The 13647-nt window shown below is 48.1% G+C and overlaps 1 protein-coding gene across 3 annotated transcripts in view; it reads right to left on the reverse strand.

The window, feature by feature from the left end:
- Nucleotides 1-8754, reverse strand: part of VWCE (von Willebrand factor C and EGF domains) — a 32309-nt gene extending 23555 nt beyond the window's left edge. For all 3 annotated transcript variants that reach the window (XM_084772047.1, XM_084772046.1, XM_084772045.1), the window contains exons 1-5: nt 8391-8754; nt 5528-5622; nt 5344-5433; nt 4220-4348; nt 529-645 (exon numbers count right to left, since the gene is read on the reverse strand). In XM_084772047.1, the coding sequence (XP_084628173.1) occupies nt 529-645; nt 4220-4348; nt 5344-5433; nt 5528-5622; nt 8391-8500 (541 nt within the window). In that variant the 5' untranslated portion in view covers nt 8501-8754. The remainder of the gene's footprint in view (nt 1-528; nt 646-4219; nt 4349-5343; nt 5434-5527; nt 5623-8390) is intronic.
- Between the last annotated feature and the right edge of the window lie 4893 nt (nt 8755-13647).

A 13647-nucleotide genomic window follows, 5' to 3' on the forward strand; every position in this document is an offset into this window, starting at 1 on the left:
TAAGTGACAGAGACTTTCACAGGCCCCTCCCACAGTTCCTGTGGGCGCACTCACAGCCAGAGTCCCTCTCTCTTGGTACCTCTTGCCCTGGGTACATCTGCCCCTTGTTCCCCCTGTGAGACCGTTCCTCTATTCCTATCCCTCCGTATGACAGAAGCATAGTCTTGGTTCAGAGCAAGTCCACCATGAGTGCTGGGCATGGGCGTGGTGGCACAAGCCTTTAACCCCAGCACTTAGGAGTCAGAGACAAGTGGATCTCTATGAGTTTGAGGCCAGCGTGATCTACATAGTGAGTTCCAGGACAGCCAGGGATATGTAGGGAGAGTCTGCCTCTAAGAAGAGAGGCAAAAGAATCCACCACGTTGGATTCAAACCTTAACTCCATCTCTTCCTAAAAGGATGGATGTCAGTAAAGCTCTGTTCTCCCCAGTACAGTGGGAATGACACAGCAGGACTATGGCCTGGAGAATGTATCTTAGGGGATGTGGCAGAGCCTAGAAACCACTTCCAACACCTCTGCCCTCTCACCTTGGCAGCTATGACGATCAGCAGACAGCTGCATGCCTGGCCCACATTCGCACACGAAGCCACCTTCCGTGTTCACGCAGCGGCCCTCACAAGATGAGCTCAAACACTCGTCAATGTCTGGGAAAAGAAAACCCTTTACATAGCCCATTCTAACTGTGGCTATGACTCCAGGAAAAGTGACCCAACATGAAACTCATGTGTAGAAAATGAAGCATCAGTCTGCAAAGTTCCATGACCATGAGGGGACCCCAGAAAGAGAAGATGAAGGGACAGAGGGACTGAGCCCTACTCTTTTGTTTGTTTGTTTTGTTTTGTTTTGTTTTGCTTTTCGAGACAGGGTTTCTCTGTATAACAGCTCTGGATGCCCTGGAACTTCCTCTGTAGTCCAGGCTGGCCTCTAACTCACGGAGATCCACTTCCCTCTGCCTCCCAAGTGTTGGGAGTAAAGGCGTACACCACCACCACCCAGCCCCTGAGCCCTACTCTTAGCCCATGCAGATAAGTTAGACAGTGGGAGAGCATGGCTGAAGCAGAGCCATTTTGATGGACCTTGTGTAGCAACCTTTAGGTCCTCAAAAATGACAGGGCTCAGTGAACAGCGTCATTCCATTACATGTTCACTGAATACCAGGTGTGAGCCAGAGACACTGACTGTTGGGGGTTGGTCTGATGCTGCTGACATATTTAATTGCTAATTACTGGCCCCCCAAGATCTAGTTATAGCCCAGACAAGCACATTCTCATGTACATCAAATGATGCTGGGTAACTTCGCTCCCCAATTATCCCTGATTGGTTTATGAAGTTGCTAAGAGCCGGGCTGGGCAAAAGAGACATAGGTGGAGCTTAGGTTCTCGGACTTGGGGTCTGAGAGGGACTGTGAGGCTGGAGGGGGAGAGAGGAAGCACAAGATGTAGAAGGAGGAGGACCACAAGGTGGGAGAGAAGGATGGAAGGAAGGAAGAAGATGGAAAAAAAAAGGATGTGGCTTAATGGAGCAGATCCAGCCCGGACAGGACAACTTATTGGCAAGTAACTTGGTGTGTGTAGTTAGGAGGTAGCAAACCGCTTAGAAGGTTGATCTCTGCCCAGCTATAGTACTTTTTTTAAAAAAGATTTATTTATTTATTACTTATATAGTATTCTGCCTGCATGTAGGCCAGAAGAGGGTACCAGATATCATTATAGATCGTTATGTGGTTGCTGGGAATTGAACTCAGGACCGTTGGAAGAACAGTCAGTGCTCTTAACCTCAGAGCCATCTCTCCAGCCCCAGCTATAGTGCTTTAAAACTTATAAAATAAATTATAGTCTCTCTGTGTCAATTATTTGGGAACTAGCTAGAGTTGAGAAGCCTTCAAGAGTCTAACATAATTTTCTACAACAACTGACTGCCTCAGACATTATGTGGACACTCTGAAGCCCAGTAGAAGTGACATTTGTCCTGCTTACTTGCATCCCAGAGGAGTATGGGACTAGGAAAATCAGGAGCATCAAGAGAGGCCTGTTGGGGCTGGAGAGATGGCTCAGAGGTTTAAGAGCACCGTCTGCTCTTCCGAAGGTCCCAAGTTCAATTCCCAGCAACCACATGGTGGCTCACAACCACCTGTGATGAGATTTAGTGCCTTCTTGTGGTGGGCAGGCACACATGTGGGCAGAATACTGTATAAATAATAATTTTTTTTAAGAAAGAGAGAGAGGCCTGTCTGGGTGGGGAAGGAGCTGAAGGACTGGGGGCTAGCTGTTGGGCTCTCTGGAACTTAGACCACCAGTAGTCCACATGGTCTCCATGGCACAAACACATAATGGGTAGGGGAAGAAAGTGTCATAATGAAACCCTACTTTGAATACTAAGCTAAAATTTAGGTTATTTATTTATTTGTTTATTTATTTATTTATTTATGTTTTTGGTTTTTCTTTTCTTTCTTTTTTTTGGGGGGGGGGTGGTTTAGAGATAGGGTTTCTCTATGTAGCCTTGACTGTCCTGGACTTACTTTGTAGACTAGGCTGGCCTCGAACTCACAGTGATCCGCCTGCCTCTGCCTCCCAAGTGCTGGGATTAAAGGCATGTGCCATCACTGCCCGGCCTAATTTTTTCTTTCTTTTTTTGAGGGGAGTGAAGGGGGTTATGTTTTTGGTTTTTCAAGACAGGGTTTCTCTATGTTATCTTGGCTGTCCTGGACTCACTTGGTAGATCAGGCTGGCCTCGAACTCACAGCAATCTGCCTGCCTCTGCCTCCCAAGTGCTGGGATTAAAGGTGTACACCCTCACGCCCTGCCTAAAATTTAGTTTTAAACTCTAGGAACTATTACCCCAATTTTTAAAATACATATATAAGCCTTATACACACATTTACACACAAGAATGTATACGCACCCAGATAAATCGTTTATTAGGAACACTCTGCTTAGGGCTCCAGGAAACATTCATTTTCAATTTTCTACCTAGTTTCAAATGCTTCCCAGTGAGTTCTTATTTACTTCACTATTTACTGGGAGAATAGCAAATTTTAATGTTAAAATTTCTAAACAGGGCAGGTGGGGTGGCACACACCTTTAAACCTCAGAACTTGGGAGGCTGAGGCAGGTGGATCTATGAGTTTGAGGCCAACCTGGTCTACAGAGTTTTATCCTCTCTCAAAACAAACAAACAAAAACATTCCCAAAAGAGGGGCAAGGGAGATGGCTCAGTTAGTAAAGGAGCCGCTGTACAAACATGAGGACCTGAGTTCAGGTACCCCAGCATCCACATAAAATCTGGGCACAGCAATGCATACCTGTAACACCAGCATTGGAGGATACCGGCCTGGAGACAGGAGCATCCCCAGAACTCACTGGCCAGCCCAGCCAGATCAGAGAGCTCTAGTTCAGTGAAAGACCCTGACTCAAAAAACAAGGTGGAAGGCAGTGGTAATTCTGGCTTCCACATGCCCGTGGACACACATGTACATACATCACATACAAAAACAAATAGAAAGACAAAACCACCTTCAACCAGGCTTTTGTCTCCGAAGAGATGGATAAGAAATCGGTCATAGTAACTGCTTCTGATAGAGGTCACATACTCTGCCTATAGTGACTTTTAAAATCAAGAAAATAAATAATAGGGGCTGGAAAGATGGCCCATCTGTTGAGAATGCTTATTCTTGCAGAGGATCCATGTTCAATTCCCAGCACCCACATGGCAGCACACAACCGTATGGAACTACAGTTCCAAGGAATCTGATGCCTTTTTCTTTTTCTGGCCTCTTAGGGATATATACATAAAACATGTACATATAGGCAAATCATTCATACACATAAAATATAATATAAAAGTTTAAACTGTCCCAATTTTTAAAAAGAGAAAACAAAGAAAACTTTGACAAAATAATTACTGAATTTTAGTTCCCTCAGCTTTCAAATGTCAACTGACTCCAGTCCTGGTTCCATGTCCCTCTGTGAGGCCAGCTCCCTGGACGTCCTTACTTACTGCCCCTGTTATATTGGAGCTGTCCTTGTCTTTGTCCCCCTGCCCCACATTTGGGAGGTCCCTGATAACAGCCATTATTTTGTCACCTGTAACTTCAACCCCGACTCTGCTCCTGCCCATAAATACATGTGAAATAACAGGAGGGCAACATCCTCAGGTTGCATGCTTTCCAGGCGCTGGACTCTAGCTGGCTCCATCCTCCCCGTCTTCCAGCCCTCTCACCTGCACACCGGATACCAACAGCTGTCTCGGTCATCAAGAAACCCACAGGGCACACTCGGGCTACCTCCTGACAGCCACCATGGTTACAGGTGAGATCGCAGCCATACTCCCCACAGGGTCCATGGGCTTCTAAAACAAACAGTACAAAAGTGAGTGTGTGTCAACATAACGGCACAGCAGGTGGCAGCCTGGCCTCTCAGAAGTCCTGGGCTCCTCCAGAATTCTGTTGCCGGGTGGGACTTCCCACCTGCTTCTACCAGGCTTCCTTTAACTATGTTAATTCAACTCCACAGGATCTTGAATGGAATAGGGACCCTCTGATGATGACTCTAAAGGAGTTTCTAGACAGGGTTGTGGAAGGCAGCGCTCCATAGTCTGGGAGGCGAACTGCATACAAGTGAGAAAGTTAGCCGAGCACCAGCATTCACCTTCCACTTCCTGACTGGATGCAGTGTGAATGGCTGCCTCACTCTTCTGCCACCATACCTGTCCCACCCTGACAGGCTGCACCCTTGAACTATAAGCCAATTTTTTTTTTTTTTTTTTTTTTGGTTTTTCGAGACAAGGTTTCTCTGTGTAGCCTTGGCTGTCCTGGACTCACTTTGTAGACCAGGCTGGCCTCGAACTCACTGCGATCCGCCTGCCTCTGCCTCCCAAGTGCTGGGATTAAAGGCGTGCGCCACCACCGCCAGGTCAGCTAAATTTAATTTTTTTAATATTTATTATTTATACATATTCTCCTTGCATGTGTGCCTGTCTGCCAGAAGAGGGCACCATATCTCATTGTAGATGATTACAAGCCATCATGTGGTTGCTGGGAATTGAACTCAGGACCTTTGGAAGAACAGACAGTGCTCTTAACCTCTAAGCCATCTCTCCAGCCCCTATAAGCCAAATTTAACCTCCCCTCCTTTAAGCTGTTCTCCTCAGCTGTTTTGTCATAGTCGCAACAAATGTAGCCAATATATCACACAATCCAGGAGAAGCCAAAACTTTGTCTCAGCTTCCTCCTCTGTCAGATAGGTACAAAAATGCCTAACAAGGTATCTTGAAGACGCCAAGCAAAGTCCAATACCAGGCACATAATCTTCATGTTACTTTAGTGGCTCCCCCATCCCAGTTACCTGGGCAAGTGGCCCCTTGCTCTCCATCCTGGCAGGAGCAGACATTGGGGGCGATGCAGATGCCATTCCCACAGCCAAAGGAGCAGAGGGCTGAGAGGAAAGATGTTGGTGAGGGATCGGGCGCTGGCAATGCACAGCACTGGTGTGTGCTGAGAAGGCTTGGGTCACAGGAATGGGTACTTACGCAGGGTACAGTGCCCACTGCCCATAGAAGGGGCCCAGCCAGGGCAGCAGCCACTCCCGAAGCCAGAGAGGCAGACATGAGGGCCCAGACGACGTCTGCAAGAAAAGAGCCCTCTGTATGAAGAGAGTGGCAGGAGCCTCCCAACTCATCCACTGGTCTGTCTGTAAGTTAACGGGGTTCTCCAGAACCCCCAGGGAAAAGCAATGGGAAACTTCAGAATTACTCAGTCTCTCCTGGGGGCAGCAGGACCAGACAGAAGTGTAAGAGAACAGATATAAGCTGTGGACACAGAGCAAAGGAAATTAAGGAGAGATGGGAAGAAAGGATGAAGGGAGACTGAAGTTGAGCAGCCCGGGGGTGGGGTGGGGGGCTGCTTTGTGACCTTTGGTGCATTTCTGCTTGTCATCTTATCATTCAGATGGCTGAGGCAGGAGGATCACACATTTGAGACCACTCTGGGATACATAGTATGGTCAAAGCCGTCTTGGGTTACACTAAGGAGACCATATATATTTTGGTTATTATAGTTTTGGTTTGCTAGCCTGGCCTGAAAGCTACAGCTTCATCTGCCTTTGCCTCCTTCCTGAGCGCGGGGTTGAAGGTGTGTACTACCACACCTAGGAATAAAATGTCCCATTCACTCATTCTCACCTTGCACTCAGATTTCCACTTGCCCCTTCTTCCCAAAAGCCTTTCTTGCTCACCTTTGCCTCCTTTCTTCTTCTTCTTCTTCTTCTTCTTCTTCTTCTTCTTCTTCCTCTTCTTCTTCTTGTTTTGTTTTCGAGACAGGGTTTCTCTGTGTAGTGTTGGCTGTCCTGGACTCACTTTGTAGACCAGGCTGGCCTCAAACTCACATAGATCCACCTGCCTCTGCCTCCGGAGCGCTGGGATTAAAGGGGTCTGCCACCATGCCTGGCTTGTTTTACTATTCTTTTCCTTTTTTGGGGGGGGTAGTTTTCGAGACAGGGTTTCTCTGTGTAGCCTGGACTGTCCTGGACTTGCTTTGTACACCAGGCTGGCCTGGAACTCACAGCGATCTGCTTTACTATTCTTGACAGTATTTACTATTCTTGACTTCCTAGGACACTCACTCACTTATTAATTCATGACATCTTCATTGCCCATATCCTTTTCCCCGCCTGAGGACAAGGGCCTCTTATCTTTTCCACATCTAAGCACCTCATAACTGCTCAATTGGAAAAGGGAGAAACCCCTGGGATGCCAGCAAAGTACCCAAGGCTGGGTCCAAGGCTCTGCCCAACAAAGAAAGGCCCTGGAGCTTCAGGTGACCTGGAGCCAGTGTTCAAAAACGTCAGTCAGTAAAGCCCTGAATATGCTACTGTCCTCACTGTCAAAGGACAGCTAGGATCCAGGAGATGGGAACTGAGGGACTCTAGGAGGGCTTGTGAAGCCTTGAAGTCAAGGTAGTGGAGACTAAGACATACTAGGGAAAAAGACTGGGTCCGGAAAGGGCCAGGAGAGGGTCCATGGGGGGACAGCTTCCCCGCTGAGAGCAAATGAAGACCAAAGAAGTGGTATGAAAAGGAGGAAGGAGAGGGCATCCCAGACAGAGAGAACAAATGAACCATAGGGTAGAGGGGACATTGACAGGGACTAGAACTCTTTCAGCCATGTTCTAGGCAAGGACAACAATGAATTCAATCAAGGCAATAGGCTCCAGATGACTTTTCCCACATACTCAGAGCTATTGGGAGTTGCATCCCATCAGCCAGAGCACTCTCTTTGTGCCTGTCCCTGTATCAGAGCAAGACAGATTTGCCTGGCTCTTAGGGTTAATAATCTGTGTCAAATGTAACCTCAGGGGACCATGGCAGTACAGAAAAATTTGCTGGGGACTGACCCTGGGGCCAAGTCCTCTTCCGTCTCAGAAGTCAAAACCAGAACAGACAAACCAAGGACTGACAGTGACATCACACACACAGGAGCAACGATAGCAATCGCTGAGGAGGAGTGTCTGGCAGCTGAGCTCCTCACAACAGCTAAACAGCTAAGGCAAAGGGACATGAGGTGCCATCAAAGTGGCCAATGGTAGCGAGCCTGGTGAAGCTGGTGGAGTTCCACCTCAGGCAAGCATGGGCAGAACGTTCACCAGAAAGCCCCAGATAGCCTTTCACGTGTGCGGTGCCAAGGAGATAGGCGGTGGAAGACTGAGCCTGCGCTGGGCTGGCTCCGAGGAACTCACGTGCTAAACTGTAAGCCCTTCCTACAGTGCTGCCCCTGCTGTGCGCCCCTGGGAAGATGTGGCGGTGGGCCAGGCCACCCGCTGACACTGTGTTCCCTTCCTATGAGCATCACGCACACACCATCACCACTCCCTCACCGCCCCAAGGTAGTGGAGACTAAGACACACTAGGGAAAAAGACTGGGTCCGGAAAGACACGCCTCCTGCCTTCTCGGCCTGTGCACACATGCGCAGAAACCAAAGCACAACTGAGCCACCGGTGGCTCCAAGGTCCAACGGGTGCGCTGAGCGAGGGACACTGAGAAAACCCCCAACACCAAGGCAACGGGTGCAGAAGCAGAGGAGGGCCCCGCACCACCAAGGAAGAGCTAGGCAGTCGAAACCAATGGCACGTGCAGGGATCCCCTAGCCTGGGGGTCAGCGCCCTCACTTAGAACTCAGACTCCTCTGGAGCCGGGATCTTCATCTCCCATAGTCCCTAGCCAGAGCAGTCCCAGTCAGGGCCACCCAACTGGCACAGACTGCTGTCTCTTTGCCCAGACCCCCTGGTGCGCACACGCCTCAGAGGATACCGGTCGCGCGGCTGCCCTCTGCCAGTGCCTCCCAGATCCACGCCTTGGCGCTGGGTGCCTGGGCCGCTGAGAAGCACCGGGTTCTTACCTCTCCGCAGAGTAGTGCCCGGGAGCCTTCCTCCCAGTGTAGCCTCGGGCAGAAGACCCCAGCAACAGGACCACGATGCAGGCAACATGGAGCAAGAGTCCAGCCCACATGACTGGCAGAAGCGGTCCTGGACTCCACTGGGCTCAGGCCTCGCACCGGGGAGGGGGCTACCGACCTTGTCCCTCCTCCTGGAAGCGATTTGATCCCCACACACACAGCTGGCAAGGGGCTGAGAACTCCGATAAGAGGGCTCAAGTTTAGGGGAAGTCTGTTTGGGCAGGCAGGGGGTTGGGGGGGGGGGGCTTTGCACCTTGGAGAGAAACACACAAAAGGAGCGCCAGCCGCCGGTGCCTCTCCGGGAGGCGTGGAGCCCGGGGCGGGAGCAAAGATCAGGGACCCTGAGGGCGGGGTTTCACCCTCAGCCCACACCCCCAGCCTGGGTTTGGGAGTCGCCTTCCACAGAATGACTGAGGGCTTTGACCAAAGTCTGGGTTGGAAAGAAACTTCAGGAACAAGGTTTTTGGGTTTCTGTGGAACCCAATACAACTGCGTTCTCAGAAGGTGAGACTTGTATACATTCAAACCCAAGACACTGGGTCTGGTGAAACTAGTCAGTTTTGACTCTTCCCAAACTGACCTGCTTGCTAGTGTGGGTGCATGCATTGGTGGGTAGTCTACTCCTCAGCCAAAGGACATTAGCCTCTTTTGAATCCACAGGCTACCTGGAGGGAGTCAATCCGTTGAGTGGACAGCTAGCTTCCTGGTTCATCCGAGAGGTAAGAAAGCAGTGAACAGTTTGCAACGGAGCCAGGGACTTTGCAGTTGCCCCAGGCTAGAAAGAGGTTTTAGGCTAAGAAACAGAGCAAAGTGATGGATAGAACTGAGAATGATCTAGCTGGAAACTGAAAGAAGGGTCAAATTTTACCTTGTTCTGGGAGTAAGGACCCTGCTTAACCCCACTCAGACTGGATTAGTCAAAGCTTTTGTGTAAAGACTCCTAGGAATAAGAAACTCACTGCCATTAAAAATCAGCTAAGCTAGGTTTCAGAAATAACTACGTTTGTCTGAAAATGTACTTCTCAAACAAGCGCAAATCCTTTGGTTCTGCCTCAGTTTGATCGCAAGATCCTCGGCATGGTGGCCACGGATGAATACCTGGATGCTGGCCGCCTCCCACAGACACTGTGCTTTTAGCTGCTGGGCAAATGTTAACTTGGGTGCTTGATGCTCGTTGGTTCCCAGCCCTTCCTTAATTTGCAGCAAGAGGAAAACCTCAAGTGTTTTTGGTTGTTGAGGTATCATGGCTGACTGTATTTTCAACCTGCCTGGATTTAGAAGTACCTAGTGAATAAACTTTTGTGTGTCAGAGCTGTCTTCAGAATGATTTAGCTAAGTTGTGAGGACCCATCCTGAATGTGAGTGGCATTGTCACGTGGGCTGAAGTCCTAGCCCAAATACAAAGACCATAAACTGAGTGCTAGCATTCATCTCTGCTGCTTGACTGAGGTCCCATGTTCCTGGTTCTATGCTTTCCCTGCCATGATGGCCGTACCTTCAAACTGTGACCAAAATAAACCCTTCCTTGCTTGCTTTTATGGGAGTATCCTGCCATAACAGAAGAGTAACTAATACAAGTTCTGTGGTGTGGTATGAAAACAGTTGACAGCTATCTTTCTACCTAACCCACTTGGCTGATATTTACAGATACTCAAATTTGGGCCTCTATCTCATCTTGTTTGAGCCCATCCAATAATCTAGTCAAGTTCACAGCATGCATGCTACCACAGATGAATGTGACTTCTGTGTATGTGTATATCCAGAGTCCTAAGGACCCTCAGACTCCTTAGGGCATCTTTCTTGCTTGGAGCAGGCAGAGGCTGCACTTGTGTCTGTCACTACAAGACAGTGTTCTTCCTTCCCATCCCTGGGAAACTACCTCTGAAACCACTACACATAGGATAAATCCCTCATGGCTCATGCCATCTGTTGCTTACCATCCACCATACTTAGCCTTCTTCCATTCATCGCTGTACTTCAAGTAGCCCCACACCCTCCTCCCTGCAGTAGAACTCCCTCCCTAGTAGGGCTTGCTCCACACCTCTTGATGGCAGGTGGAAGAGCAAATCCTCATCTTCCCAGTGCAGAATCCTGAATATAGCCCAGTAAGAAATTCCAGCTGGATAAGTCCCAAGCTCCTTTCTGAGCTAGGTCAGCACTTCATCTCCCCTACAGCATCTTCAATCTTACCATCACATCAACTGTTGGCTCCTCCAGCTTCATGTGTTCTTCCTTACCTTGTTTGGTCCTGGGACTTCAGTTAAGTCTTTCACATCTTCAAGGACTAGATCTGCCTGCCTGTCTCCCTAGTGCTGGGATTAAAGGCATGCACCACTAACTACAGCAGGCTTTTGTTTTTTTTCGAGACAGGGTTTCTCTGTGTAAATAGAGTGCTACCATACCCAGACTTTTTCTGTTTGTTTTTGGTTTTCAAGACAGGGTTTTCCTGTGGAGCCCTAGCTGTCCTGGACTCACTTTGTAGAGCAGGCTGGCCTCGAGCTCAGAGATCCACCTGCCTCTGCCTTCTGAGTGTTGGGATTACAGGCATGCGGCACTGCGCCTGGCACTTAACTGTTTGCGCACTCAGTGCTTCCTCATTTCTGTGGCTTATGGCTTCTTAATAAGAGACCCTTCGCTTAGTGAAGGATCCAAGATGTTGGCAGTGGAATGCAGGCCTCTGGTTTGAGATCCTTCCAAATGGTAACGTAATGTTAATAAGTATTTCTAGTATTCTCCCTAATGACTCCTCTTTTGAAGGCTTGGAGTAAGTCTAGCTCATCAGTCCTTGCAATAAAAGGGCCTGTCCAGCTGGCTGAAGCAGATCTCTGAAGATGACTTTTCACCCTGAAAAGTGATTAATGGCATTTAAGAGGTAATTTTGGGAGCGTGAAGGCAGAAAGCCAGCATCCAAAGTTTTCTAGAATTTAATCTCAAGTGAATATATACAACTAATAAATTATAAATATAGACTGGAGATGTAGCTCAATGGTCAAGCTCTCATGTGTCACATTATGGCCATGCTCAACCCACTCACCCCAAAATAAAGCATCTATACCACCTCTTCTGTCTCTGTAGGGGCATTTGTGACCTCAAACAGGACAGCACCATATTACTGAGAACTAAATGTAGAACCATGAATTAGACTCTATAATGATGAAGCGGTAACAATCCAGTCTAAGACCCAGAACCAGAGCAGGATGACTGTAGAAAACTAAACAGCAAAACACTGTACAGACTCTAGATTCCAATTTCCAGGCAGACCACTGCTAGCAATCAAGATAGTATGTGGTGACAGGTCAACCCACTGAAGAGCCCCAAAATAGCCAGGTGTCATCATTGTGCGTGCCTATGAGTCTAGGAGGCAGAGGCAAGAGGATCATGAGTTTAATGTCAGCCTAGGCTCAAAAAAAGGTACACACACACACACACAGAGGGAAGAGGGAGGGATGGGGGTGGGGTGAGGGAAAGAGAGACAGAGGACACAGAGGGAAGAGGGAGGGAAGGAAGGAGGTGGGGAGAGAGAATTATCAAGTATGGTGAAACCTGTTTCAGCACTTGGGAAGTCTGAACCTAACCTGGGCTATAGTATGAAACCATCTCAACCTATCCCTTGAAAATAAACTTGCCAGGTTAGGCACAGTGGTGCAGGCCTTTAATCCTACAGCTCAGGAGGCAGAGACAGGTGGATCTGAGAGATCTGGGCAAGCCAGGGCTAGAGTAAGACCCTGTCAAAAAATCAAAAACCCAATCTGCTGGAACAGAACCATCACCTAGTACAGTGCATTTGTTCCTGGTACCCTACAGTCAATCTGGCCATGGAGAATTCTGTTCTAATGATAGTCACAATCTGGAGGTCACTACTTACCTGACTCATTAAAACTGGTCTCTGGCATGGGAACAGTCCTTTTTCAAATTTACACTTTTAAGATTTTTAAGAATTCAAACTGCAGCTTTTGATGTGCCAATTATTATTCTTTTTCTAAAGACCCCTATTCCCTAACTTAAAAATCCTGGCAGAGTAAGGAGAAAGGATGACAATGAAGCGGTCTCCAGTGACAGACACTTGCCCACAGGCCCTAATGCTAGGATGCTTGATTACCCTTTTCACTGCAAGCCAGCATCTCTGAAAACCACAACTTAACCTACAACCCCACTTCTCCAATTCTCCTGACACCTTATCAAAGGCTGATCTTTGAATTTATTTTTGCTTTTTGTTTTTCCAAGACAGGGTTTCTCTATACAACCCTGGCTGTCTTGGAACTCACTCTGTAGACCAGGCTGGCCTCAAACTCAGAGATCCACCTACTTCTGCTGGAATTAAAGGTAAGTGCCCCCACTGTCTGGCTCAAAGACTGTTCTTAAAGGAGCCATCAAGTATGTTCAGAATTAAGCCTGCACTACTGGGATAGAGCACCCCTTATTCCCAAAGGCAGAAGATAGGCTCAGTCTATGGATTGAGTAACTCTCATGTCCTATTCCTGTACTTCCAGCCAAAGGCACTCTCTAGGACCAACCAGAGGAATAAAAAACGCAATAGAAGGATCTGGAGAGATAGCTTAGCTGTTAAGAGCATACACTGCTCTTGCACAGGACCAGTCTGGTTCTCAGCAACTGTACCTGGCAGCTTGCAACAACCTAAAACTCCACTCCAGAGGATCTGATGCCCTCTTCTATCCTCCACAGGGACCTGTACTAATGTATACAAGCCCACATATAGACATGTATATACAGAGTTTAAAATACAATCTTAGCTGTGTATGGTAGAGCATGCCTTTATACCAACACTTGGAAGAAAAAGCAGGTGGACCTCTGTGAGTTCAAGGCCAGCCAGAGCTACACAGTAAAACCCTGTCTCAAAAGACAAAAGTAGTAACAGGAAGCAGGGAACTACTGGGTGGGAAAAGAATAGTACCTGAGGCTGGCTGTGAATTATACAAACTGGCTGTACACTGTAAAAAGAAAAGGTAGCCCAAGTGGCCTCAGGACTGCCTTCTTGCCAGCAGAAACAATCAAAATTACTGCTGTGCTTCTAGAATCCCACTCAAACCAGTCATGAACAAAGGAGGGGTACTGTCTACTAGCCAAGAAGCAAGACCTGTGATTGTAGCTACCACAGAAGATGCCACTTAAGTCTGCAGCCAATGTGGAATGTACAAGTGGTGCTGGACAGCTGGACAGGAGAAAAGCAGAATCAGACACA

This window comes from Acomys minous (genome assembly GCF_964271855.1).
Source record: "Acomys minous genome assembly, chromosome: 2".
Taxonomy (NCBI): domain Eukaryota; kingdom Metazoa; phylum Chordata; class Mammalia; order Rodentia; family Muridae; genus Acomys; species Acomys minous.